The sequence below is a fragment of the Castanea sativa genome, chromosome 9, assembly GCF_040712315.1.
Source record: "Castanea sativa cultivar Marrone di Chiusa Pesio chromosome 9, ASM4071231v1".
Classification (NCBI taxonomy): Eukaryota; Viridiplantae; Streptophyta; class Magnoliopsida; order Fagales; family Fagaceae; genus Castanea; species Castanea sativa.
In genome coordinates, this window is record NC_134021.1 from 25626021 (window position 1) to 25642990 (window position 16970).

General features: G+C 35.7%; 1 protein-coding gene across 1 annotated transcript; it reads left to right on the forward strand.

Moving 5' to 3' along the window:
- Nucleotides 1-16387: 16387 nt before the first annotated feature.
- LOC142608961 (uncharacterized) lies at nucleotides 16388-16732 on the forward strand. The gene has a single exon (XM_075780611.1). The coding sequence runs from the start codon at nucleotides 16388-16390 to the stop codon at nucleotides 16730-16732; it is 345 nt and encodes a 114-aa protein (XP_075636726.1).
- Nucleotides 16733-16970: the final 238 nt, after the last annotated feature.

Sequence of the window (16970 nt, forward strand, 5' to 3'; positions counted from 1 at the left end):
ATGGATGGATCTTCATCATGTTGGGATGTTTCTATTGGCCTTCTTTTCTTGTGAAAACTTATGGACGTGTCCTGGTTATGACGACCACCATGGATGAAGTAGCTTGGTTTGGATCCTATTACCACCGATACTGGTTCCACCGATTTCTGAAAAGTCATTATTGCTATATCTCACAACCACAGATACAACAATAAGGGCTTTACTTGCTCAACATCTAGAGGAGTCTAGAAAGGAGAATGCAATTTATTATATTAGCAAGAAGATGTTGGCTTATGAAGAGAAGTATACAGTACTTGAGAAGACATGTGTAGTGCTTGTATGGGCTACCTAAAAACTCAGACATTATATGCTTGCTTTCAAGGTCTTACTGATTGCAAGAATGGATCCTTTGAATTATCTAATGGAGAAGCTGGTGCAAGATGGGAAGACAGATCAGAATATGATATCAAATATGTGAACTCAAAAGTCTGTAAAGGGATGAGCAATTGCCGATCACTTAGTCCATTGTTCACCCAAAGAAGACAAAGAAATCCAAGGGGACTTTCTGGATAAGGATATCATGGGGATAGAGTTAGAACCATGGAAGATGTATTTTGATGGAGCAACTAATCGTAATGGAAGTGGTATTGGAGTTCTCCTAATTTCCCCAAAAGGGACACACATCCCATTCTTTGGTAGGCTCAACTTTCTGGCACTAATAATGCCACAGGGTATGAAGCTTGCATTATGGGGTTACAAGCAGCCTTAGGTCTTGGAGTGAAAGAGTTGGAAGTGTATGGTGATTCAACCTTGATAATTTCTGAAATTTAGAACAGGTGGAAGGTTAAGGAAGAAAAGCTAGTGCCTTATCATGAATGTCTTCAGAAATTGACATCAAAGTTTGGAAATATTCAATACCAATATGTGCCAAGAATGTAGAATCAGATTGCAAATGTGTTAGCAACAATGGCATCCATTATGGATGCCCAAGGAAGACCAAGTTCGGCCGATGATAGTAGAACAAAAAGAAGATCCGGCCTATTGTATGTCGATAGAAGGAGATGAGGAAATAAATAGAGAAGATGAATGGTATTCAGACATCTTACAATACTTCAAGGATCGGACATACCCAAAGTCTACGAATAAGAATGATCAGTTGTCTATTAGAAGGTTATCCATTAGTTACATTATTTATGGTGAAAGGCTGTACACAGATCGTATGATGGAATTCATCTCCTTTGCATGACCACCAAGGAAGCAAACCAAATAATTGAGGAAGTCCATGAGTCAAGTTTTGGGCCACATATGAATGCACACATGCTGTCGCGAAAGATAATGAGACAGGGTTACTACTGGACTACTATAGAAGGATACTGCGTAACTCATGTTCGAAAATGTCATCAGTGCCAAGTCCATGGAGATCTAAAGCACATGCCTCCAATGCCATTACATACCATGACTTCACCCTAGCCATTCTCTCCATGGGGAATAGATATTATTGGGAAGATTCACCTAACAGCATCAAATGGTCATGAATTCATACTGGTAGCTATTGATTACTTCATTAAATGGGTGGAAGCTGCCTCGTATAAGGTGTTGAACTCAAAGAAAGTTGCTCAGTTTATTCAGACTAATATCTGTTAGGATTAGTGTCCTTAAATCCTATTGTATGATGCTATGTATTTTATTATGTATGATTTAATGTTGTGTTTTAATAAAGTTGTTTTAATTATTATCCAAAAATAATGGTAACATGAATATTGTGACATTATCATATAGTCCATGAGCTGCATTGTATGTGATTTAGTCACTGAAGATGTAAATCACAAGTTCCTTGTAAACTCAAAATGTAGTTCGTAGTCGGTGATGAAAATTGGGCATTTCATCTGCGAAGACTATAACATATCAACTAAGATGATTTGTCTTGATCATGGAAATGGAGATTTCTAGTTGGTATGTTGATATGTTTTAAGAGTTAAAACATATTGGATTGGACCGTGTGAGGTTTATATTCTTCCAACGACTGTCAAATGAATAATAAACTCACGACTTATATTTGCATGAACTCTTAATCCTGAGAGAATAATGGACTTGATCATGAGGTGTAGGTTGCTTTGATATATCAGGAGTGAGATCTAGAGTAACGGTCAAAACCTCTGTATATTGAGCAACCACATTTAGTGTTGATGGAACATATATTCTCAAGATGGAATTCATAATCTCTTAACGGAGATACAAAATATTCCCTTGAGATAAGTTTAATGGGTTAGTTATTCAGAATGTTAGGCCTAACTACTTTAGTAAATAGTCACTAGAGTATATATTTATGAAATTGGATTTCATAAATATATGATGAATAACTTAAAGGATTAAATTGGGTACTCAAGGATAAGATGTAGTAATTTACAAAGTGACAGTCTACATTCATGACTTTGTGTTAATGCGAATATTTTAAGAAGGGGTTGCATGTACAATAGAGTCTTGGGATATAATTTATAGATAAGGCCTAGAGTGCAACTATATTTATATAGTAGTATTAAATATAGTTAATGGTAACTTTGGACTTGTCAAGAGTTGATAGAAAAGCCTAAGGCGCATTGGAGCTAGTGTCTTATTGGTCCCTTTTGGTCCCATTCCAAGCCACACACTTAAGCCCAATTGGAAAGACCCAAAAAGCCAGCCCAATTAGATAATCGGTTAGACACAAAGGGAAAAACATATAGAATTTTCTGTAGAGTTTTTTAGAAGAACACCATTGTGAAGTGGTGTATGTAAGTATTAGATACTTTGACATTCTCCCTTTGGAACTGATTGAGACCACACATCTTGGGTGTTAGTGGAATTGGAGTGAAGATTGAAAGTGTTCCCAAGCGATTTTGATCTTCAGTTTTGAAATTCACCGCTCCAAAGTACACTCTCTTGTTCTTAAGTTTTGAAACTTATTTAGTACATGTTAACTTTTATGAATGAAGTAGATCCGTTATTTTTCCGCTGCGCACATGCATATTTCCTTCAATATCATCTACAAATATGGGGTACCACATGAAATTATCTTAGATAACAAGTTACACTTCAAGGGAGAAATGGAGAAGCTACTTCGACAGTTCAATATTCAGCACCACAAATCCTCACCCTACCGTCCTCAAACCAATAAATAAACTGAGGCTACAAACAAGAACATAGGGTGGATCTTGAAGAGCATGAAGAACTATAAGGATTAGCATTTACAATTACCCTATGCACTTTGGGGGTACAGGACATCAATTCGATCATCCACAAGAACCACTCCTTTTTTATTGATGTGTGGGATGGAGGCAGTCTTTCCCACTGAAATGGGTGTTCAGTCATTGAGAACAGAATTGGAGAGTGAAATTCCCGAAGTAGATTGGTTGTAGAGTAGGTGTGACCAATTATGCATGATGGATGAGAAGAGGCTTAAAGCCTTGTATCACATTGAAGGTTACCTAAGAAGACTTTGAAAAGCCTTTGACAAGAAAGTAAGAGCTAGAGATTTAAAGACAAGAGATTTAGTGCTAAAAGAGATTCGAGCCCCAATTTAAAAAACAAACTGGAAATTCAAGCAGAATTGGGCAAGTCTATATATCATCAAACAAATATACTTTAGGGGAGTAGTAAGGTTGATGGATTTAGATGCAAACCCTTTAACTGAGTTGACTAATATGGATCAATTGAAAAAATACCACGTCTGAAGTGGTAATAGATTATGTCATTTTCTTTCCTTGGTTTGGCACAAAAAAAAGGTCTGCTAGGTTGAAAACCGGAAAGGGCGGCCTAGGCAAAAATCAAGGCTAAAATGGTAGGTTGAAAACCCAAAAGGGCGATATACACAAAAAGAGAGTAAAAAAAATAAGTGAGAGAGCCTGCTAAGTTGAAAACCTGAAAGGGAGGCCTAGGCAAAAATTATGGCAAATAAAATGAACTTCGTGATGACCTTATCCTTCTACCCAGGAGGTACGTAGGCAACCATATATTGGTCCGGTCACAACTTACCCAAACCCACCATTTACCCATCAAGTGCAAAAGAGAAGAAATTTTTTGCCAAGATTTAACCATTCCATCAACACAAACCATGCCATTACATAAACCATAAAACCCAAACATAAACCAAACCCTAAACAAACCAAATCCTAAACAAACCAAACCCTAAACAAAACCCTAAAGCTGAAAGTCCTAAATAATTCCTAAAGCTAAAATTTTCAAACTAACATTTTAGATAAACATATTCAAAGCCAAAAAATAGAAAAGAAAATCACATCTTCTTCAACCTTTTCTTCTTTGATTGTTCATTGGTTCCATCTGTAGTAAGTACCTCGTCATCTTTGTCTCTCCTTTTGAACTCATAGTTGTTATCCCCTTGCTTGCCTTTATTATTGATAATAGCTTAATTTTGCACATTTATATCATTATTAGAAAACATTATCATACTTATTTTGAGTTAATTCATGCATTTTATAGTTGGTTTTGGAATAATGCTGAATAATCAATGTTGTGCTTAATTGAATTTTAATGTGTGAATTTGTCTTTTGTAGGATAATGAAATTAAATAAGTGAATTTGTACAAAGAAGAAAGCTAATGGACTTTACTTTTACAAGGGCCATGATGAAGTCAAAGAAGGCCAACCCAATTAAATTCAAGTCCAATTGGAGCAAGGAATCAAAGAAAATTTGCACCAAATCCGAATTCTGAAAAATTAACTTAAAGGGCTACAACTTTGTGGTTTATAAAAAGTCCGAATTTTGAAGTTAAATAGGCCAAAAATGTCAGTTAATTGAAGCCTAAAAAACCTAGGATTTTCTCCAAACGGTAATTCAAATTGTAATGGAATTCCTTGACCTATTTAAAGGCTTATTAGGGCAAAATTCAGGAGAGAGCTGCTGTAGAACATAATTTAGGTTTTCTTAAAATTTCTTTATATTTTTTATAGTTTTATTTGTGTTATGGCTTGCTAGAAGCCTTGCTAAGGTGAGGGGTGAAACACAACCGTTTATTGGTATGTTCTTAGCAATTATTTATTGGTTTTAATGCTTATGTTTTTATGTTTTCTATTGTTTTACTCATCTAGAAAAGTTTTTAGTTCTATATAATCCTTTGATTTATCGTAGACTCCGGGCACGTTAAATGCTTAGTATTCCATGCGAACTAATTCACTAGTTTTGTTTTGCCTAAAATCAATCAATTTCATAAAACTACCTTAGACAATTAATTCTTGAGTTTTTATTGTTAAATCATCTGACTAAGATCATCTTTTGTATGAATTTTAGTTGAGTTTTAAAATAAATATTATCAAGACTACCAATAGATATGTTGTGTGTGGATCCCTAAACCTTAGGACCTTAATATATTGTTATTTTCTCTCAATTTAAATGACCTTTACTTTTTTTTTGCGAAAAATGCAAGCGTAGTTTTATTAAAGAAATAAGACAAATCAAGACAAATCAGACTAGAAAATATCATCCAAATCCCTAGGTAGATCTTCTACCCAAACATCAATGTCTGCAAATGAAACTACTCTCCTAGCCAAACTATAAGCTAATTTATTCCCGTCCCGACGAACGGGTTGGAATTACCTTTACTAAACTATCAAAAATCTCCTCAATTAAACTTTATTATTTTAGTTTTATTCTCTTGTGGTTTGTTAATCAATTCCATTTTCCTTGTGGATTCGACCTCAGTCTTACCGAGTTATTACTTCACAACAATCCTGCACTCGAGAGCATTATTTAAGTCACGACAGCTATCTTCAAGAAACTATTTTCTCATAGAAGCCATGCCAGTCTCCTTATCCCTAATCTTGCTCACTAGCCAGTTAGAGTATTCCATGATCATCCTATGGAAGTAAACCTTAACAAAAAATTGATCCACTCGGTCAGCTATGTCTAAGCCCAATAGCATGTTCCTTACAGAAGTAGGAGTTATGCCCACAGGAATAAAAGGTTTTCTTCCCCTACCACCAGGCATCCCTTTCTCATACTGGAATTCTCTCAAGAGTCTATCAACCTTATAGAAAGTTACCCTCCTTAAACCAACCAAGAAGATAAGATCTGTTCCTGGAGATCGCAACAAAGGAGGTGGGCACTTCCACCAATAACAATCCCATCAAATTGAGATATTAAATTTCTTGTCCAAAAATTTCACCTAGTCACTTTCAGTTGACACTTGGGCTTGAGGACAACCCTGTTAGGGAAATTGCTAGGACCATAGTTGGAAATAGTAGGTGTAGCTATCATGTCCAGTCTTTCCATCAACCATATCTGTAAAGTCAAGTGACTCCCGAGGAATTGTTGTGATTCTCCACCAAGAAATACAGTCCAACCCTTAAAGAGTTTCTGTCAAGATCAGAGAAGTAGGATTACCACCATCCTTAACTTGACTCACAATACCTATGGCTCGAGCATCTACATAGCCAAGTCTTCTAGAGCAAAGCAAGAATTCTCCCATGAAGCAAAGAGCTAAGCCAAAAGTTTTCTGTATGTTGTCAGACAAACCATGAGTACGTTTATTAATAAGCCTCATAAAAATTGCATGAAGATTCACCATATGGCCTTCAATCATGCTACTGGTAATTGAAGTAGAAAGGCCTAAGGCGTCAGATAAAATCTCCTTATGCTTGGGATCGCAAGAAACTGCTAAAGATTTTTTGCCAGGCTCATAACCCAGAATAGCAAAAAGTTCTTTGATTGTAGGTCAAAGTTCATTAGTGTTAAACTAGAATACATGGTCTTCAACATCCTAGAACTTCACGGCCGCATAAAATCCCACTTGATCTTGACATTTTTCAAAGCCTTGATCCCTTCTAGCTTGTAGGTAGTGAAATTTGCCTTGGTGACAAAATCAAAGCTACGAACCCATCTATTGATATCATGTGTGATTGAATGAGGAGGATTTTGATTGTTGGCAATGAATAATGGTTGTATATGATTTTTTTTTATAACTTTGATGCAGAGATTTGTTTGCAAGTTTAGTGCTAAGATAGGTTCCCTTAATCTTTAGCCATGTTTAATAAGTTCAGAGAGTTTAAAGCTGACTAGGAAAGTGTTTCATAGTCCAAAACAGATAAAATATTTTTCAAAAACACAAAAACGAAGAAAATGCATCGAAAAAAAGGTGAGGATTCAAGACAAAATTAGGTGTGCCAATTGGCACCCTAAGGTACCAATCGGCACTCCCCAAGTGCCAATTGGCACTTAGCCCAGTCATGATCAACTCGAGTTATTTTGTGTTTTTGGGCACACTAAGGGTCCGTTTTGGCTCTTTTTTTCACGCCAAAAAGTAGTTGTGGCATAAAATTTCTCAAAAATTCACATTGATTATCAAACTGGGGCATTTGGCCATGCCTTGTTCATTTTTCAAAATGGTCATCATCTTCATCATTTGTTTCAAAAAAGAAAAAAAGAAATTGTCCAGCTCAAAACTTTTCAAAATTGTGCATTCATTTTCTAAACTAGGGGCATTCGGCCATGCCTTATCCCCTTTTTCTGAAAAAGACCAAATCAATCATCTTTTTGCAAAAAAAAAAAAAATCATCATCATCGTGCATAAGCTTTCAAACTAGGGGCATTCGGCTGTGCCTCATTCAGGTGAGTACAAATCACATCAGAAGTGGTTAGATAAGTTCAAATTGTGCACTACAAAGCTTCATCAGGTGAATTCTAAACTTGTCTTATCTAAGTTTTTGCAAGGCTAAAAGTGGAAATTAATACAAATTGTTTGACTAAGGAATGTTTTTTTTGTCTTTGTAGGGAAATTAACATGCAAGTCAAGCATCATTCGGACTTTGAGTCCGCCTACGGGAAGATCTCCTAGACCCACCCCTAGAGGAACCACCCTCTGTGTCTCCTTCTTGACTTGCATAAAACTGAAATTCTTATTACCGGTTCTCAAATTTAAGGTTTTTGATTTTCTCTTCCAAGGATCTTGTGTTGGCCTCAATAGTTGCCAATTGATTGTTTTGAAAAATCACTAGAGACAGGTGCTAAGTTCATTACCATGAATTTCAAGCAAAATCATTAAAGGAGTGTTGTCCTTTACCCAATTCACTTCATTGAGTACATATTGGGAAGATTGTATGTGTGCCACCAGTTGCAAGCCTCCAATCATCTGCATGCTTTCTTCCACAAGATCAACACCTACCTGGAGCATAAGGCTGCAAGTTCAGAAATATCTCAATGGACAAAAATGAGACAGAAGACTAAAGGATTTGGAAATGTATCGGGTCAGTCCAAGGGACATTTGGGGTATACTTTAGCCGGTCTAGATCCACAAAGTTGAAAGATTCATCAGGATTCATTACTTCATATTGCCACGCAGGAAAATGGGGATATGCCTCCCTAAAAGAACTAGAAAGACCACCAGCATTACTAGGAAGAGGACTCTCCTCTCCAAAAGATGAAGCCTAAAAATGCGAAATTCAGATATTTTCACAAAGGGCAAAATAAAGAAAATGAAAGATGATGATGTGAGTCATGATGCAAATTGATTTGGAAAAGAAAGAAAGTTACCGATGCTCCGGAAATGTCAGCTAAGCAACCCTGCAAGTGAGCCTAGGCGAATTCAAGATAGTCTCTTGGTGTCCCAAGAACAGTGTGCCAATCCGAGCATGAGCAATTTCTTCATTAGTCAAAAGGTTTGCCAACCGAATAGAAGGACATGGATGGGTAGGGATCGTTTGAGGAGGGTACATGTGTTGAACCTAAGCCAGTACCCGGTGACCAAGATACCAATACCTCCCATGGCCACATTCAAATAACAATTGATGGTCATTCAACTCTTGAGCCCATGCAGACTCATCATACTCCTCACATCCAAGCCAGTGATTTAAGGAAATCTAAACACCACAAAGAACCCTGAATGAAGTGAAGCCATACCCAAACACAAAAAAATAACAACAAAAACAAAAAAACAACAAAACAAAAAAAAGAAAAAAGAAAAAAGAAAAAAACTCATCTCATCAGCAACTAAGCCTACAATCACCATACGCCAAGCCTGCAAAGAATGCTTGAGAGGCATTGACAAACGATACTTAGGTAGCCAATGAAGAAACCTTGGGAACATATCATCAACATTTTCCAAAACCAAAATATTCATACATCCAGACCTGAAAAAAAAATCAGTACACATCAACATTAACAACACAGAAATAAACTTTGCAAAATACACCCGACCAAGAATTTAAGTATCACCTACCAAACAAATGGCACACCTCCTAAGCTTGAAAGGCTACGCCGAGAAAGCTGAGTCATGAAGTGCAAGAGGGTCGCATAAGCCATGCCGCCCCAATCATAATTTTTTATCTGATCAATATCCCTCAAACTCCACAAGTAACATAAACTCACAGTACTCCCCAAATTAGAACATAAGAGAGTTCCAATGAAGAGAAGCATAAACATCTGGGTGCCAGTTGCTACAGTCTCGCACTTGTTAATATTGGTATATAACCACATCAAGGGCACATTCTTACTCCTAACTCGCGGAGGCATCACACCCAAAAGACCCTTAATCCCCATAGGTGAAATGGAATCATTACCCTCAATTCTCTCACGACCCAATTTTAAGCCAGTAATGGCTGAGAAGTCATATGGTATCAACATCGCCTCACCAGTGCCCAGAAAATGAAAAGTCAAGCGGTATCCCAAAATCACTCAAACAATGCGACAAGCAGTTGAAGATCCTTATACTCAGTGGTATCATGATCCAATAGAGCTCAGAAAAAGGTTCGAAAGCCGGCTTCATTAATGACATTTTTAATGTATAGGATAACGTCGCCCACTTGTGCTTCAACAACTGAAGACTACCCCGGCTCTTGAGATTCTATAATTAACAAGAATACCCCACATGAGGAACATAAATAAATAAATAAACAAAAAAAAACACAAAGACAAAACAAAGTTTAGCCAATCATTATGATATTCACAAAAATGCCCTGTTCCAAAAATACTTACTCCAAAATCCCAACTGACAAAGCAAAGATACCCTTCATAAAAAATTAGTTGGACCCAAATGCCATTTCACAAATCCGAATTCTACGAAATCCTAACAATATCCGAATCAACCCAAAAATCCTTCATCTCCATGAGTTTCTTCAACAATGACCCAAACATATGTCCAACCCAAAGAAGAAAAAAAATTTACGTACCCAAAGAAAATTTCCATACCCATGAAAAATAATGCCCACACATCCCAACAAAATTTCCACACTCATCAAAAAATGAGTTTAATCAATCATGTCTACACATCAAATTCTCATAATTTCATACACTTAAAAAATCAAGTCAAAATTCATTCAACAATACCCAAAGCTACATACAATGCAAAGCTCCATAAATCAACAACATTTTCCAAATTTCACAATACCAAACAACTCAACAATTCAAAAATGCCCCAAAAAAAAAAATCAACATGACCACACAATGATTTCCATCCAAATCATACAAATTCCAAAATTCCCACAAGAGCAAACAACAAAATGACAATACCCCACCACAAAAAGTCCTCAACAAAACATGAAATCAACAAATTTACTAACACAAAAAAAAAAAAAAAAAAAAAACCTCACCTTGAAATCTTTTTTTGATGAGTGTGGAGCATGGGTTCTTAGGTCTTGAAGTAGTTCCTCTTCATCATTTCATTCTATCAATGGATAATACTTCTTCCCATTAAATGTAAGACAGTAAGGTGGTCCATAGGGAGATGTCATGAAGATGCAAGGAGATAGGTTTGAAAATGGGTTTCAAAAATGGGTTTTTCAAAGGTGCTCAAAAACTTAAGGATCTGAAGAAATATTTTAAGGGATGGTAGAAATCAAGTTTAGAAGCTTAGAGAAGTGATTTTCTAAGTAGGAAATGGTGAGGGAAAAGAGAAAATTCAAGAAGAATGGAGCTTGGAATAGTGGCTATGGAGGAAGAGTGTGAAGGAAGAAGAAGAAGTAAAAAGATGAAAGAGTAAAAATAATAAAAGGGGGCCAAATTTCGGCCCCCCTTGTCTTGTTTTACCTTAAGTTCAACTCGGTCAAACTTGAGTTAACTCACCCAAAAAAAAAAAAAAAAAGAGAGTGAAAAATGAATAGAAAAATGAGTGAAAAAAAAAATTATAATGAATAAAAAATGATAATGAATGAAATGAAAATTGACAGGGAAAATTTTAAAAAAATATATATGAAAGAAAAATGGTCTTTAAATTTTTTTCAGAAATGTTTTCAAAATCTGTGGCATCAATTTTGTTGGAAAAGAGAAGAAAAGAAAGAAGGAAGAGAAAATTTTCAAATAAGGCCTCATTTGGGAGGAGGGAATGGAAATAAATGAAAAGAATAATTTTAGAATATTCTTCCCTTCCCTTGTTTGGGAGTTTTAATGGAGGAAATGGAAAGTTCATTCCCTTGTTTGGGAGTTTAAGTGTAAGAGAATCGAATGGGTAGGAGGGAACACTCATTCCTCTCTATTCTCTTAAAACCTCAAATTTTCATTCCCCCCAAAATTAGGAGGAATGGGAGGGAATGGAATTAGATTTAATGAATTTTTTACTAAAACTCCCAAAATACCTCTATATATTCAACTCCTTATTTTAAAATAAGGGTCTAATAGTAATATTGTCATACAATGATTCCATTCAATTCCCTCCATGTTACTCCCAAACAAGTTTACTTACATTCTATTCATTTCCATTTCTTTATTTTAAAACATCCAATCAAGGTTACTTAATTCCATTCCAATCCATTCTTTTTCATTCCTTTCCCTTACTTAAATCCACTCCATTCTATTCCATTCCTTTCCATTCCCTTATAATCATTCTATTTCATTCCCTTATGAACTCCTAAACGAAGCCTAAATAACTTATGCTTTAAAATAAAGAAAAAAAATTCACAAGGAATAAAATTGATCAAGTGAAACAAAAAGGAAGGGAAAATTCTCTAAATGGAGTAGATAAAGTCTCAATTATCAAAATTCTAATTTGACTTTTCTTTTATAGATTTTTAGATTAAGCCAGATATAGTTCTCATTTACCTCCAGATTTGCAGATTGAGTCAAATATAGTTCTCAGTCTCCTCCAGATCTCCAAATTAAGCCAGATATAGTTCTTCGTCACCACCAGATCTTCAGATTAAGCCGGATATAGTTCTCAGTCATTGCCAGATGATCTTCCGATTGAGCTGGGTATAGTTCTCAATCGCCTCCATATCTTTAGATTGAGCCAGATATAGTTCTCAGTTGCCTCCAAATCTTCAGATTGAGCCGGATATAGTTCTCAGTCGTCGCCAAATTTTCAAATTGAGCCTGATATATTTTTAAGTCGCCTCCTGACCTTTAAATTGAGCCAAACATAGTTCTCAATCGCCTCTAAATTTTCAAATTGAGATGGATATAGTTCTCAATCACCTCCAAATTTTTAGATTAAGTCAAATACAGGTCTCAGTTGCCTCCAGATTTTCAAACCGAGCCGAATATAGTTCTCAGTCTACTTCTAGATCAAACAAATACAGTTTCTGGTCACCTCATTCCAGATTGGGTGAATAGAGTTCTCAATCATTCCAAGTCAGATTAAGCGAATAGAGTTCTTAGTCTACTTCCAGATCGGGCAAATATAGTTCTTGGTCATCTCACTCCAGATTGGGCGAATATAGTTCTCAGTCATCTATCTCCAGAATTGAACGAATATAGTTCTCGATTGCCTATTCAAGATTTTATCTAGGTTCATCAATTATCAAGTAGATTAGGTGTCCATAGTTATAATTTTTTTGTAAAAAAACACTAGTTCTACACCCAAAGGTTCTAGGTTCTAGGGTTAGGAAATCTTTGAAAATTCAACCTTGATGAAATCATGGTTACTTAAATCAGTGTCTTTGTTTTACATTGACATTCACTTTTCAAGCTCTGTCAATGAGGGTCATTCAGTAGATACTCAATTTTGCACCCATAATTTAATTTTGTAAGATGACTAAAATGACCATTTCAAATACCCAAAAATCATATTTGCATTACATGCATTAAATCATTCATTGCATATCATAAAAATGATCTTGAGATTATAATAGTTGCGACGGTATGCCCGATTCCTAAATCGGACCATCAGATTGAAATATATCACAAGATCAAGTTTTCATGGTCTGCATGCATTGTATAGGGGTGAAACCAATCACGTGTGATTAATTAAAATTAATTCTGATTGGTTAAACAATTAAAACTAATTAAATAATTATGTGATTGGTCGTGGGTTGTGGGTTTTTATTAGAAATAATCCTAGTTGCATAGAAACAAAATGGATAATTAGATAACAAGGGAATTGTTGATAATTAAGTCTTTTTAGAATATTTATCTGTCAGATAACTATTGTTTTAAGGACCTAATTATCAAAATAGAAGGGATTTATTTTGGAATACGAGTTAAAAATATGTCCAGGTGCAATTCTTGACTCAAAATCCCTAAAAAAAAGTCCAAATCGAACCAAAGTTAAGAATTGGGCTCCACACTTGAGAGGGCCAATCGACACTCTAGGAGTGTCAATTGGCACAACTTCAAGGCCCAGCCTAAAAATGCTCTAATCAAGATAAAACGCATCCATTTCAAATTTTTAGGGATAAGAATTTGACCCAATTCATATCTAATCCAATCCAACTTATTTTTTAAGCACCAAACCTCTATAAATAGGGAACTAAAATAAAAAATTAGGACCCCCTTTTTCTGACCCCTCTCTCCTCTCATGTTAAAGAAATTCAGGAAGCTTTGCTTTAGGAATTTCTTTTCTATGAAGTGGCCTCACTTAGATCCTTAAAAAAATTTCTCTTTATTTTATGAAGAACTCTCTCCTTGTGGAACATGTTCATGCAGGTAAGTTTCTATCTCTTTTTTTTTCACATGTTCATGTAAAAGATTCAATTCTTCATGCTCTTAACATGTCCTTCCTTTTGTTTGCCTTAATTCTTTTTTGGTTGTGTGATGTATGTTTTAGCATATGTATTTATGTAATGATGTAGTGCATACCATTAAATATTAGGTCTGTTGCTTTATGTTAAACTGTTAGAACATATGTGATTCATGTTAGGAACATATGTCAACATTTTATGTAATTGGCTAATCCTTTGACAAAATGCACGTTACTTGTATTTGGGTAGATCTAGGATGTGCTTAATGCTTCAAGAAACAAGGTTTCAAGTTCAAGTGTTAAAGTCATGCAAGTCTGTCCAAGAAACAAGTAAAGAAGTGTTGATTCATTAAAGCTCAACAGTTCTCGACACCTCTCGATAGCTCTCGATAGCTAGTATCTATCGAGGTTTAAAAATTTGTTTCAACCCGAGGCTCGACAGTTGTTCGATGATAGGGTATCTATCGAGATTTACGAAATCAGAATTTTCAGATATGATTTTTGGCCCATGTTGACATGTATGTGCAGGGTTTCTTTTCTCACAACCGTAAACATATATAAGGCTTATTTTAAAGGTCGTCACATAAGAGAATATAAAGAGAACACATGAAAAAGGTGACCGGTGTCTTATTTCCTCTGTAGAAGCTACTGCATCTTTGCACCTTAGGGTTTTGTAACCAAGTGCTTCTTGATCTTCATTGTTAATGAATTGAAGAACTTTGCAACCAACATTCTTCTTCCTCAAGTTGGTGAGTGAGTCACGTATTGGGATTTGTGCAGAGGAGTAAGCTGCGTACTGGGATCTACGCATCGATTGGTTAGTCATGTACTGAGAGCCGTGCATTGAAAAAAAGAGATTGTCACTACAGAATAAGTCCAATTGGGTGTTGGGGTAAGGGTTCAACTGTAGGTTGGTGTAAAGTACTTGGATTCCTTTACTTGTAACTGCTTGTTGTGATAATAGTGAATTCTCAAGAGTGGTGACCTTAAAATCACCTGGTCAGATTTTTGCCTCGGAGGTTTTCCCCATTTGTAAACAAATCACCATGTCAATTTATTTTCCGCTACATATTTATTTAGTTAGTGATTTGTTTGTGCTACCACGTACATTGCATGTTAAATTGATTAATTAATTAAACTTGGCTAATTAATCAACTAATCCATCACAAAAGTTCAATACGTTTTTGGCCTATCATAAACAAAAAATCAGATCTGATATATTTTTCCAAAACCTCATTGTTTTCCTTAAACAAAAATCATTTCTAAAACATTTTTCCAAAACCTCATTGTTTTCCTTAAACAAAAATCAAATCTGAAACATTTTTCCAAAATCTCATTGTTTTCTTAAACAAAAATATATAATTTATTGTGGACTCAAGTTTAGCATAAACTTGATCGTTGTAATCTCTATTTCATAGTGGATATTTTTCGGAGCTACCCCGTGGTTTTTTCCTCTACACTAGAGGGTTTTCCACGTAAGATTTGGTGTTCTTGTGTGGTTGTGTTTATGTGGTACTTGCTGAAATTTTTTTGTTTCCATAATATTGCTATTGTTTGGTAGTTGTATATTTTAATTCACAGATAGACATAGAGGGGATTAGGATTTTTCCCCAACAGATTAAATATGTCTCATTATAGCCGTGCTCTCCTTACGTTTCTTAGGCTCCATTTGGGAGTTCATAAGGGAAGGGAATGGAATGGAATGATCATAAGGGAATGGAAAGGAATGGAATGGAATGGAATGTATTTAAGTAAAGGAAAGGAATGGAAAAGAATGAAATGGAATGGAATTAAGTAACCTTGATTGGATGTTTTAAAATAAAGGAATGGAAATGAATGAAAATGAATGGAATGTAAGTAATCTTGTTTGAGAGTAACATGGAGGGAATGGAATGAAATCATTTTATAACAATATTACTATTAGATCCTTATTTTAAAATAAATGGTTGAATATATAGGGGTATTTTGGAAGTTTTGTAAAAAATTCATTAAATCTAATTTCATTCTCTCCAATTCCTCCCAATTTCGGGGGAATGAAAATTTAAGGTTTTAAGGGATTAGAGAGGAATGAGTGTTCCCTCCTACTCATTCTATTCTCTCCCACTTAAACTCCCAAACAAGGGAATGAACTTTTCATTTCCTCCATTAAAACTCTCAAACAAGGGAAGGGAAGAATATTTTAAAATTATTCTTTTCGTTCCTTTCCATTCCATTCCCTCCTCCCAAACAATGCCTTACCTTCTATGTTACATTACTTTTTTTTTCTCTCCAAAACAATTAATTGCATCCTTCTCCCGTTATTACTCGTTTTTTCTCCAGTATGTTAATTAGAATTACGGGCCCCAACTACGAGCTCCGTTACGGGGTGTGGCGGCTACCATCCTTTGATACTGAGCCATCACATTCACAGCTAGATGACTTCCCAATTGTCCTTGGTAGTAGGCCGTTAGGCGGAGGGAACATAACAAGAAAGATTAGGCGCAGGCTCTCCAAACGTGAATTGTTGTTGCAAGATAACGGTCCTTGCTTATGGACATGAATGTCCCTATTGAAGCACAAGAACCTGTATTACAAGATATATCACGGGTTGCTCGATCGGCTGGCACATCAACCATATCAATTTGCGTGCTCATGGAGCAAGCAACGTTCGATGAGTCCGATGGATATTATGATAATGACGATGAGGTGGTCGATACGATCATGAGGGCTTATGAGGCGAAACTTATTCCGGCAACCAAATCATCCATTGAAGCATTGGAGAAGGTTACCCTTCAACAAGAGTTGGACTCGGTTGGGGCATGTGTCATATGCACGCAGGAGTTTGAGGCTGGTTTGGAAGTGACTCGCATGCCGTGCTCTCATGTCTATCATGAAGAGTGAATTGTCAAGTGGCTGAAGAAGAGTAACGTCTGTCCGTTGTGTCGATATTCAATGCCACATAGATTGTGAAGGATGGAATTCTTCAATCAATTTGTGTTTCAATCATAGACTAATCTTGTTCTCAAAGAAAGAAAAATCATAGACTAATATCTATTGTTCATTATTCGACAGAATTCCTCTTAATTTATTTTTTGTGATTTATGTGAGAAATCACATGAGTTTTAAATAATTTCATTAA

What these genes read in the sequence shown, in the direction of transcription:
- LOC142608961 (XM_075780611.1), top strand. Translation starts at nt 16,388, where the DNA reads ATGAATGTCCCTATTGAAGCACAAGAACCTGTATTACAAGATATATCA.